Source organism: Rhincodon typus, chromosome 3 (genome assembly GCF_021869965.1).
Source record: "Rhincodon typus isolate 14 chromosome 3, sRhiTyp1.1, whole genome shotgun sequence".
Classification (NCBI taxonomy): Eukaryota; Metazoa; Chordata; class Chondrichthyes; order Orectolobiformes; family Rhincodontidae; genus Rhincodon; species Rhincodon typus.
Genome location: NC_063334.1, coordinates 61,607,380 through 61,619,905, shown reverse-complemented (window position 1 = coordinate 61,619,905; position 12,526 = coordinate 61,607,380). Strand labels below are relative to the sequence as shown.

The following is a 12,526-nucleotide window of genomic DNA, read 5'->3' as shown; positions in this document are numbered from 1 at the left end:
ATTGTTAGTTGTCACTTATTCCTGACAAGTTGCTTAAGTCCTTTGTTTTTCCCAGACGAAAATTAACTGGATGCAAAATCACATTACCCTGGCCCTTAGTGCACAATTGAAAACATAGGGATTCAAGCTCCCTGATCTTTGCTTCAGAATTCCACTGTAATGCCTGTGAAATGTCTGTAAACTCGGTTTGGTCACAGAACCACAGGAATTTCCATGGCTTTGTTTCTGGACAAAGTCTGTCCCTAGCATGACCAGTGACATGAAGGGTTGAGGGAGACACTCACTACACTGGGAATCCCTGTGACTCCAGACTCATACGAACTCAGAGTAAGTTGGCAGGCAATAAACTAAGGAAAACACCCGTAAAGCCTTGATTGTGAGCCACAGTTAACCCCACCAGGAATGGGTGTGTCCAGGGCAGAATTGGAGCTTGGTATCCCCAGGTAGCAGATTCATTTTTAAAATTATTAAGTAGCTGCTTAGCAGCATGTTGAATCTGAAGAAAAGAATGAATTGGTAGAAGAGAGCAGCACTCTGTAAAGAAATCAAAATGTTGTGGATGCCGGAAATCTGAAACAAACAGAGGATGCGACAAAAACTCCGCAGGTTTTGCAGCATCTGTAGACAGAGAAACGGAGTTAACATTTCTAATCTGGTATGACTCTCTTCAGAACTGCAAGACTCTATCCGTGCCTACAGCTAGGAAACTCACTGCTCCATAATTAACAGCTGGAGTCTTTTTTTAATTAGTCTTACTCCTTCTACCTTTTATCTCTTTTTTTTATATATCTCTCTCAACAATCTTTCCCAATCTTTGTTTCACTTTTTGAACATACTTAAACTCTAATTTGTATTTTCTGTATTCGACTTCCTTGTTTAGATTCTGTGGGGGTTAGGAAATAATTCCTCAATTAGTTGAAAGCTTCCCTATTTCTTGCCAATGTCACAAACAGCACAGACACACTGTAAAAGGCACAGCACTGGATCAAACACACGTTAGAGTATTCACTCCAAAGCCTGATAAAACTTTGTAGTCAACTGTTCGGGAGCTAAACGGCAAGCATTGTTCCATACCACAGACCATAAATTCTGGGTCATTTTAAAATGAACCATTTCTTTTCTGAACTGATGTCAGGTTAAGATGCAAACAAACTTCAACACTTCTTACAAGACTTTTGTTTACTAATCCTTAATGCAAATGAAATTAATTCCAACCCAGCTGGTTGGAGAAAAGCTACAAATCTACTTTGTGGACATTAAAACATATGGTTTAATGTTCAGTCAATTATGTATAAAAATCTTTTTTGGTTTACCGCATTAGGGCAAGTCCTTAGCAATTGTTTTCCTGAGCGCAGCAAAGTGTTACGATTTTTTTATTACAGTTCGAGTGAGGAGGCTAGCAGAGTTTACTTCAGCTGGAACACAATTGAACTCAGCATTCCAGGTCTAACTCGTGCTAACTATCCAACCAACTGAGTTAACCAGTGCCCATGTGTGCACTATACGTCACCTCAAATGATGTCCTTACAACTTCACTGCATGGTTTCGATATCATGCTGCCATCCTGATCATGAATGTTTTGGTTTGGACAACTGACAGCTTCATTACCTGCTGAAGCAAAGCACAGGAACAGGATTTTCAGGGTATTAGACTTCTGGACATAGGCAGTGAGCTACATTTTTTTTTTCTCCTGGATCAAACCTTTGTGAAGATCCTTCAGAAGCTAATGCCAGAACAAAAACAAATAAACCACATTTATCACTGTATAAAATGTTACTGATATTATACTAGGCACCTGAAAGGAGTTAGGGCCATAACTGAGGTTAATAATCCATATTCATCACTGTGATGTAACAGAACAGGATAGATTTTCCTACCAATGTTGCCTCATCCACATCCTTCCACCTCACAGAAACATAGCTTTAACAAATGAACATTCAACATGTTCACCTGCTACATATTTATCATATATACTTATATGTAAACCATGGTTCCCAAAATCCATATCTCTCACATAAAATTAGGAAGAAAACCTAAGAAAGTACAACTCATGAAAAGGTCCTTACATGTGAATCAAGCATTGCAGAGAAAACTCTCTACACTTCTATATGAATGTGATGCACTGAGTGAGCTCAGACAAACCAAATTAACTGTGTGTGTATAGTGACATTCGAGCATTGCTATATACCTGATTCCTAATAGATGAATGACCTGCAATATTTTGCAGGTTTAACGGTAATGCAAAGCAATTTCAGCTGTGACCTGGTGGCATAAATTGAGACATATCAGGCTCTACACAAAAATGAAGTGAGAATCCCTGCAAGCAATATTTCTACATTATTTCAAACTGACATCACATGGAAGGTAAATCCAGTGCAGTCTCAAATTTGTCTGGTAAAGTTCTCAGATCCATTACATAGACCTTAAAGCAACTTTCAATGTCTAATAATTCTCCAATCCCCACTTTCTAAATATCAATTCTATTTTAAAGTACAGCTATGGGGCATGAAAATTATAGTACAACATAGCTACCAGCTCGAAGAAGGCCTGTCCAATGTCGTATTGTGATTGTAAAAGTCTTCAATGGCAGAGCAGATGAAGGAACACTGTGTTAGAATCAAAGAAGCACTTCAGTGTGGAAGCAGGCCATTTGGCCCATTGAGTCCACACCAACCCTCCGAAGAACATTCCACCCATTCCCACCCCATCCCTATAACCCTGTATTTCCCATGGCTAACCCACCTGGCCTACACATCCCTGGACACCATGGACAATTTAGCATGGCCAATCCATGTAGCACATCATTGGACTGAGAGAGGAAAGCAGAGCACCCAGAAGAAACCCAAGCAGACACAGGGAGAATGTGCAAATTCCACACCTGAGGGTGAAATCAAACCCAGGTCCCTGGCCCTGTAAGGCAGCAGTGCTAACCACTGAGCCACTGTGCTGCCCAGGTGTTTTCACCAGCTATGAAGACATATAGAAGGCTACAGTCACAAGGGTATCTTGATCGTGGTGGCTCAACAAGTAACCAAATTTTATCACTAAACCATCACGATTGTGTGGACAATGACAGCACCCTAAGAACTCTATATTAAACAAAGTCACAGGCTTCTACCAGGGTGCCATTTGTCAACTGAGGGAGAATTGGTGACACGGACAGAGCTGTGTATCTCAGAGTCGATAGTCAAGAATTGGCACATACACACCAGGGGCATGAAGGTCATTGGACTCTGTGTTGGGACAGAAGAGTCTTTGGATAGCAGCATCAGTGACTGAGCAATCCTCTTCGGGATATCTTCTATCACACTAATGTGAAAGAGGCTAGGAAAGGTGCTACAAAATTGGCTGTCCCACTTTCTCCTGGCTGTAGAACCACATCTTTCAGGATCAACATATTCGTAGACTAAGAAAGGATCTTTTGATTTTGCAACTTGAAATGTTGGAACATTAGTTTGGCAAGAAGTGGTGGCATAGCAGTAATGTGACTGGACTAGTAATTCCAAGGCCCAGACAATGCTCTGGAAACAAGTTTAAATCACACCGTGGCAGCCAGTGAAAGTTAAATTCAACTAACACATTTGGAATTATAAAGCCAGTCTCTCTGAGGGTGACAATGATAACCATCATCAATTCTTGTAAAAACCCATCAGCTTCATTAATATCCTTTCGGGAAAGACAGTTACCATCCTTGCTTGGTCTGGCTTACATATGATTCCAGATGCACAGTCATGTGAAGATTCTTAACTGTCCTATAAAAGTTTGTTTTTCATTAATTCTTGTGATGTGTGTATCAATGGCTAAACCAACATTTATTGCCCAATCCTAATTGCCCAGAGGGTGGTTAAGATTTCCTTCACTAAAGGGCATTAGTGAGCCAGATTTTTTGTTTTACGACTATCAACAGCAGTTACATAGTCATTGTTGGACTAGTTCTTAATTCCAGTTTTTTTTTTACAATTGAAATGAATTTTCACTGTCTGCCTTTGTGGGATTTAAACTCATGCCCTCAGAACACTAGCCTGAGGTTCTGAATTACTAGACCAGTGACATTAACACTACACCACCATCTCCACATGGTGGTCAATCAGGCCACACCGTTCAAGGGTAAATGGAGATGGGCAAAATATACTGAACTTGAAGCTGTGTCCAAAGCTCATGAAAGAATAAAGGTACAAGACCGGATGATTTCTACAGTGACTGTCATAAAAGAAGAACTGCAATCATATCACAACAACTGCTAAGTTTCCAGATTAACATCAGTGGTCTTAGCGAGACCTGCCATCATGGGGAGGGATGGCTGAAGGAACAAGCAAAGGGTTACACCTCCTATTGGAAAGGAAAACCTGACAGCAACAAGCATATCCAAGGAGTTGTTATTTTTTTCATTCAAAATTGGATTTTGGATACACAGGTTTGGCAGCATCTGTGGAGAGAAAGCAGAGTTAATATTTCGGGTCCAGTGACCCTTCTTCAGAACAGAACTGGTTACCCCCTCCCACAAACAGTCCTTTTTCTCCATTATATATGATGTCAATTAACTCTGTAGATACTAACAGTGTAATGCAACACCCTGTACAAAGAAATCGCAAGAACTAGAAGAGGAAGAATCAATGTCTCAGCCCTAAAGTAGCCCACATAGAGAGAACAATTCCAAAAGCAGCTCATAACCTGTCTGGAAAATCTTCAGTTACCCAATTCAATTTCAGAAAACTGGGATCAAATAAAATTAGAGGAGGAAAGCTGACGTTTTGGGCCTAGACCCGTCTAGGCCCGAAACATCAGCTTTCCTGCTCCTCTAATAAGAAGGGTCTAGGCCCGAAACGTCAGCTTTCCTGCTCCTCTAATAAGAAGGGTCTAGGCCCGAAACGTCAGCTTTCCTGCTCCTCTGATGCTGCTTGGCCTGCTGTGTTCATCCACCTCTGCACCTTGTTATCTCAGATTCTCCAGCATCTGCAGTTCCCACTATCTCTCAAATAAAATTAGTCCTCCTGGATTCCAATTTTCAAACCATCCAGTTCAGGCATTGAAGTCACCAGGACTAGCTTCATTCAGGCAACTTCATTATCTAGCAGAACAGGCTGAGGTCACACACTAAGAAGGCAACAATCCAATAGCTCAGGGCTGACACCTAAAATAAATCCGGACTAAAGGATAAGTCACAGAGAGAGAAAGCCTGAGAAATCAAACAGTATGCTAAACATCATTTTTGACTTATTGAAGTCACAGAGCAATCTATAGACCAGATAAACAAAATTCCCTTTCATCACAGGGTGATGCCTCTGTTCTTAGAATCAAAATAGAATCAAAGAATCATAGAATCCCTGCAGTGTAAAAGTAGGTTATTCACCCCATTGAGTCCACACAGACTCTTAGAAGAGCATCCCATCCAGACCCACCCCATTACCCCATCCCTGTAACCCTGCATTTACCATGGCTAATCCACCTAACCTTCACATCCCTGGACACTATGGGCAATTTAGCAAAGCCAATCCACCTAACTTGCACATCTTTGGACTGTACAAGAAAACTGGAGCACCCGGACGAAATCCACATAGACACAGGGAGAATGTGCAAATTCTCACAGCCAGTCTGAGGCTGGAAGGATGATAATGCCATCCACCACTATTGAAAAGAACACTTCTAATTACTTCATAACCATGAATTCACAAACAGAAGTTGATAATCTCTGGATGTACCCTGTGGTAGAATCTATGGTGGATCATCTTTGATGGTGCAATGGTACCATGTTACCTGAAGGTTGGATAGGCAGCAGGCCAATCTGAAAATGGCATGGAACAGGAGGATAGAAAGTAGGAGCGAGGCCTGTTCGTAGGACAGACAGTCTCAAGACAGCAGCTGGGAATCAGCATGCACCCAGTTTGAAAAAGAATCAGTGATGTCTCAGTAAATGTTAAGGTGATAGGTTTGTGAGTCTGTAGTGAGACTATCTATTTGCAAAGAGCAAGATTCATTGGAGCTGATTAGTGAGTTATTTTATTTTCTGCTCTCCAGTTTAAAGTAAATAGTCTGAAAACTAGCCTTAAAATATGCCAGGACAGCTTGGTGCATGGAACCATGGGCATGGTGCTTGGTGCGTGGTCCACCCTGTGCCATGCAGGGAGTCAAGGACACTTCATGTGCCCTGGATGATCATATGTGCAGAAAGAATCTCCAACTGCAGATAGTTGAGCTCTCGGTTTTGAAACATCAGGACAGGTTGGAGTCACTGTAGTGCATCCATGAGGCTGATAGCACGTTAACAATTTGGTCACTCTGAGTGGACATCATCCTCAAGTTAAGGGACTGCCAATGATGATAATCATGACATCATTGATGTGAATAGGCTGATGCAACACTAGAATATCAAAATTAGTCAACAATATACAATTAGTATCTTCCAATTTCATCCCTGGAATAAAAAGATATGCATTAGAAAGCCTGGTGGGCCTGTTCTAGGACCATCTAAGGATGACTCTACAATTTGCATCCGAGATGCCTTTGACTTACCCTTGCTGAGACAAAACTGGTGGAAGCACCGTGGAGTGGTGCTGGGAGAATTTGGACATTTTTATTGATCATTAGACCATAGAAAATAGCATTGCATATGTGTGGAGGCAGTAACTACAGCAGCACTTGCATTGCCACATGAGCATGACATGCACAGCAGGGGCACCAAGGGGGAAGCTTTCTGAAGAGGAAGGAGAAGAAGAATTCTTCATGTGAAGACCTAACCACAAAGGATCCCATGTGGAGCACAATACCTTTGTAACAAGGAGCCATGCACAGCATCTGAAGGGGATGGACTTCACACAAGAGGTGAGATGGAGTGGTTCCACATCCTTGCTAAAGACAAGGACCTGAAACCAGGGTGAGAAACATCTTCCCAGTAGATCACTTCCATCCTTATATTTATTCAGCAGGATTCTCCTTGGCAGAACCAGGCAACGCCAGCAACATTTTGCAGTTTATCTAGTATAGAAACATTAGGGAGAAGACAAACATTGTGCAGAAGGGGAGGGGATTTCATCATCTTCTCCCTTGGGAATGATGAGACAAAAGATTAAATGGGATCCCCAGAACTGCAGGATTTCTTATTGCGAGCTTTTGTCACACATGTGACTCCCTTACCTTGTAAGAGGAATTGACCATAAGAGTAAAGGTATTGTGCTTCACTTATACAGGGCATTGCAGAGACCACATGTCAAACAACATGTGCAATTTTAATCTCCTCATTTAAAGAAGGATGTAAAAACTTGGTGAAGGCACATCAGAAGACGTTAACTAAATGGATATCAAAATGAGTGGGTTGTCTTATAAGAAAAAGTTGGCAGACTGGGTTTGTTTTCGCTGGAGTTTAGAAGAGCAAGAGGTCACTTGATTAAATATGTATGATCCTGAATGGTCTAGACACACAATATGTGGGTGAGCCCAGATCTGGGGGCACAGTTTAAAAATTAGGGGTTGCCCCTTTAGAGTCATGGAGTGATATAGTCATACAGCACAGAGACAGATACTTTGGTCCAACTAATCCACACTGACCATGTTCCAAACTAAACTAGTCCCACTTGCCTGCATTTAGGACAGAAATTATGAGTTTATTTTTCCTTTCAGAGGACCATGCAGCTCTGGAACTCACTGCCTCAGAGGTCATAGGCTTTTGTTAGCGAAGAGTGTCAAAGATGGAAATGGGAATTTGGAATTCAAAACATAAAAAGATCAGCTATGATCTTATTAAATGGCATGCAGGCAAGGGGACGTGTGGATTGTTGCCCCTAATTCATGTGCTTAAATGTAAATCTGAATTATTGCCTCTCCCTGGTCAATCTGTATATGTGACTACCTGCCTAAGCTGCACTGAATTGAAGTCAGGAAAGCACATGGACCTGGCCTGAATTGTAAGGAGCCAGAATGTCATTCTCAGTTCAGATTACTATATCAGATCAGTAGCAATTAACAGAATCTTTTGATGCTCAGAATGAAACCATACAATGTTAGCCTAGACAGCTGATGCAATGGATGACTATTTTCCAAACATAATCTCTCAGTTCATAAATGGATTGTGATGTATATATAGATAGGATTACATAGAATTCTACAGCACAGAAACAGGCCTATGTCAATGATTACGTTCCACAAGAGCCTCCTCCCACCTCACTTCATTTCACCATATGAACATATCCTTCCACTCATTTCTACCTCACAAACATAGTTTCTCTTAAATACATTTGTTATATTACTTCACATGATAGCAAGTTGCATATTCTCACCACTCTGAGTAAAAAGTGATTTCTTCTGAATTATTTATTTGATTTATACATGACTTTTTTTTAAATGTATGACTCTCGGTATTAGGGTCTCAGAGAAGTGAAAACGTCTTATCTTTCCCTATCCTTAGAAGGCATTCGCTCCATGACTTTAAAGACTTTGATCAGGTCAATTCTGTCTTCTCTTTTCTAGAGAAAACAGCCCTATCCTGCTCAGTTTTTGCTGATAGATGTTTGCCTATTAGGGATAGTTAATGTGCCAACGAAGTAGGGGATAAGCAATGACTGGTAACTGAAATATGAGCTGCAGCTACTCAAAAACATAAAGTTTGAAGGAAGCATGCAACAGGTCTTCATAGTGTTCATTATAAGACAAATAATGTAAAAGCACCACAGTTATAAACCAGATTGCAGAAGATATCTTTTCTTAATATTACACTTTAATATAGAAATAATGTATAAAATAACATACTGATTTGGTTGAAAGTGGAGATAGTTAGCCAATTTTTGTTACATTCCTTTTCTTCCACGTTCTTTTCACTTCCAGCATTGTTTTGTTGAGATGAGTCCAAAGCCTTCTGAGAACACCCGTCTACCGTGATTATCTGCAAAACAGCAGATTGTGCACTTTATTGGGTGAAGTATAGAAAGCATACATAAGTGTGTGTATGTGTGTTGTGTATTGTGGGGCGGTGGGTAACAATCCCACCTTGAACAGCATGTTCAATTCAGCACAAAATAATGCAACCTTTGCTCGGTCCATCCAACTGAAGCGCTAAATTAACTGTCCAAAAGTGGAACGAGTAGAAATCTGGCAAGTCTCATAGGAGTTCATACTGCACAGCTTCAAAGATCTTGTGACATTGAGAATCCAAACACTTTGCAAAAACTACAACTAAAACTCAACTAACCCAAACAGATTACAAGGGGCTCAGATTTCTGTCTGGAGTCTGATTTTATTAAAGATGATGAAAATGGCACAACGTGAATGAGATGATTCGCTCCATTGTTTCTTTGTACTGCAGGAGTAATCTTTTGTGCAGGTGTTTACGAACTGAAATTGAACACAAACTGCAGTTGTTTTAAATGTTTTGTGAAATAAATTGAATACTTAAAAAGCATGATTGTCATGAAATGTAGCAAATCTTCACGGATTTCCTTTCATTTTTATTGCACAGACCAAAGCACATTGGAGTAGAAATTTAACATCATTGCCAAGGTGCAATATTAACAACTTCCACAGTGGGAAGGAATTTAGCACAGTGACCTTTCTCAATGAAACTGTGAATACTAATTCCACTGTACGGTTAGTACTACCAGAGACCACATGTTTGCTCTGCAGTAGCTCAATGAGTGGAACAGACCATTCTCATGCACCTGCTTTAGGTGATTACAGAAAAAAATTGGCAGGATTTGGAAAGTAAATCAATCAAATTTATATCATCCTGTGAGAGCACACTGCAGTGATGAAAAACTCCTGTATATATTATATATCAGTAAGAACACCAATAGACAATGTTTTAAAAAAGACTGTCCTGTTTAAAATATACTGCTGTACATTTCTGTTCTCACTAAACTTTATGCTTTTTATCTCTTACGCACCGGTACTTGCAGCTTTGGAGGTTTTTTTTGCCGTCTGGAGGATGTTCTCCTACAATTTTGTTGTTTTAATTTTGACCTCATTGAGTTCGAAGGCTGTGAAAGTTTTTTAAAGGCTAAAAAGGGGTAGAAACACCAGAATTAAAGACCAGGAAAAAAAAAAACTTGAGTTAACTAACCTTCATCACAAAATATCAGATTCAAACTAGGGTATAAAAGAAAGATCAGAACTGCTAAAATTAGGGCTGGATGAAAACATGTTTAAGGCTCAAATTTTCTTGAGGGAAATATGCATGCCCCACAAGATTTTAAAAAGTTTCAGTTGATTTAAGCATCGAAGGTTATTTGTCAGTTTTACAATGGGACCACACAATTTATCATAAAAATAGGAACAGGATTAGACCAACTAGCAACATGTGATTGTTCCATCATTCAACTAGATCATAGTTGATATATAACCTAACTCTATCTTCTACCCTGGCCACACCCTTTAATATGTTTTGTTGAAAAAAATTCAGTAATTAATAATTACAATTGATCTATCATCATTTTTTTGTTTGTAGAAGAAGGGAGTGAGTTGGGTCAAGTGGATCAATGTTTGTAGGGCATAATCATATCATTAGGTATGTATTAGTAAAGGAGAAGATTGGTGAACAGATAGCCATTTGCTCCATTACTTCAAATGTATTAATATATTGGTTTTTGGATTTTGTCACAGTTATGGAAGAGAATCTCATTATGAATTCTCAGCTGAAATCCATTCCATTAATGGATTAAGCATAAGGGATGGTGATCTTGCTTTCGAGTGGACTGTGACCTTCCTTTCGAAAGTTTTACGAGCCATTGAAGAGTTTTTTTTTAAAATCGCTGGTTATTTTGACAGTCTCACGGATGAGTCAAAGGTTCGTCCATTTACCACAGGGCTCTTGGGTTCTGCCTTTCGAGGATACTGGCTGAATGGGCATTGGTATATAGAAGGGGCACATGAATGAGTGGGAGGTGAGGGGGTTCAGAGGTTAAGGGCAAGGTCTAATTGCCTAATACTTGTGTCGAATATTCCAGTGAATTAAGCCAGGCCTTCCAATCAGTCAGCCTTAGTGTCCATTAGCCTATATTGGGCCAGCTTCTTGAGGAGGACGCTCCAACTTTACTCTCAAATTGTTATCTCCTAACTTCCAATTCCTGCCTCAAAGGGTAAAATCCAGCCTGTAGTCTCCAATTGCAGCCTTCTTCAGATACATTCAGTCTGACTGCTTTGGTCTATACATACATGAGGCAGTATAAGGGTCACTCTCTTTTGCATACCCTAGGTGTAATTACAATTACTCTACATGTCTTATTTAATACTCCAGAAGCTGTGGATGCTGGTATACATCTGGAAGCCATTTCAACTCTGGTTTATTAGAGTCCCAGTGCAAATATCTGTACATTGGTGGCATGTAGCACTAACTAGCTAAGATTTGGTTCAGTACCAAAACCAAAAATCAGAAGTACATTAAGAGAAAAATTTAAGATCAATTTAAAGAAACTAATAGCAATGACCAATTTGACATCCAAAACTTTGTTGAATTACTCTATATGGGGTTTATCTTTATCAGCACTCTGCACAGCAGGTCCTCTGCATCATATGGACTTTCCAACCAGAGGACAGCATGACAGCTGGCTGCGATCATATGAAGTGTTAACTATTGACCGAATCCACATCATCTATGGATGATGCACATCTATTCTATTGTTGCCAACAACTGCATTATTGATCAAATGAAGATGGACACTTATTGCAAAGTTTACTCAAGGATGACAACTTTTAACTGCTGGTTCATAATCAACAGTTCAAAATTTCAATTTCTTCACATACCTCTGAAATCTTAATATCATGTACTGGGTAGTAAAAATCAATGGGCTAGATATTCAGAAACATCCATGTTTGGACACATTCCTCATTGAGCAATAACAGCTTGCATTCATCAGAGGTTCAAAGACCCAGGTATTTTTCAACCATAAATCTCATGATAGAGATATTCCAACATAGGAGTACATGCAAGTTCATGTGTCAATTATAAAATAAGTGATTGGATAATTATGAGGCCTGGAGGAGGAACAATTGAGCACTGGACTGCAACAGGAGATCTTTTTGCATTAGGGCATAAGATCATGGTTGTCTAAAGCATAAGGAGGATAAGGCATTTTGTTGCAATGGTAGGTGGGGAATATGGAGTGATGGCTGTAGGTGATCTGAGGGACTAGGAGGTAGAGTTAAGAGTCAGTTCAGATATCTTTGGATCGGGACCAGCAGTCATTATTGGAAGTACCTACCTTTTTTAATTCTTTGCTGTTTAATATTGGTTTTCCGGAGACAGTCAGCACTGTTTCTTTCTGTTCCCCTCACAAATCAAAGATGCAATAGCGAGCTGAAGCAGGCATTAAACCCTTAACTGCATATATTTTTGGCCTAATGCCTGCTTCAAGTATAAATAAAGGATGCTTCTTGTTTGGACTCTACCACAATGAGATCCAATGAGGCTTCGTGCCAGAATTGTGGACATACAGTATTGAGACCATTTTGGACACAGTACTTTACCCTAATGCAAATGGTATTGTCAAGGCTGACCTTTGTTGCCCATTCCTAACAATTGAGTAGCTTGTTACATCACTTAGAA

The 12,526-nt window shown here is 39.9% G+C and overlaps 1 protein-coding gene across 1 annotated transcript in view; it reads right to left on the bottom strand.

Moving 5' to 3' along the window:
• The window catches only part of LOC109928628 (transient receptor potential cation channel subfamily M member 6-like), a 172,628-nt gene that overhangs the window by 29,360 nt on the left and 130,742 nt on the right, over positions 1-12,526 (bottom strand). Inside the window, exons 26-28 of the mRNA XM_048593519.1 lie at positions 9,870-9,982; positions 8,740-8,872; positions 1,511-1,611 (exon numbers count right to left, since the gene is read on the bottom strand). Of these exons, the coding sequence (XP_048449476.1) occupies positions 1,511-1,611; positions 8,740-8,872; positions 9,870-9,982 (347 nt within the window). The remainder of the gene's footprint in view (positions 1-1,510; positions 1,612-8,739; positions 8,873-9,869; positions 9,983-12,526) is intronic.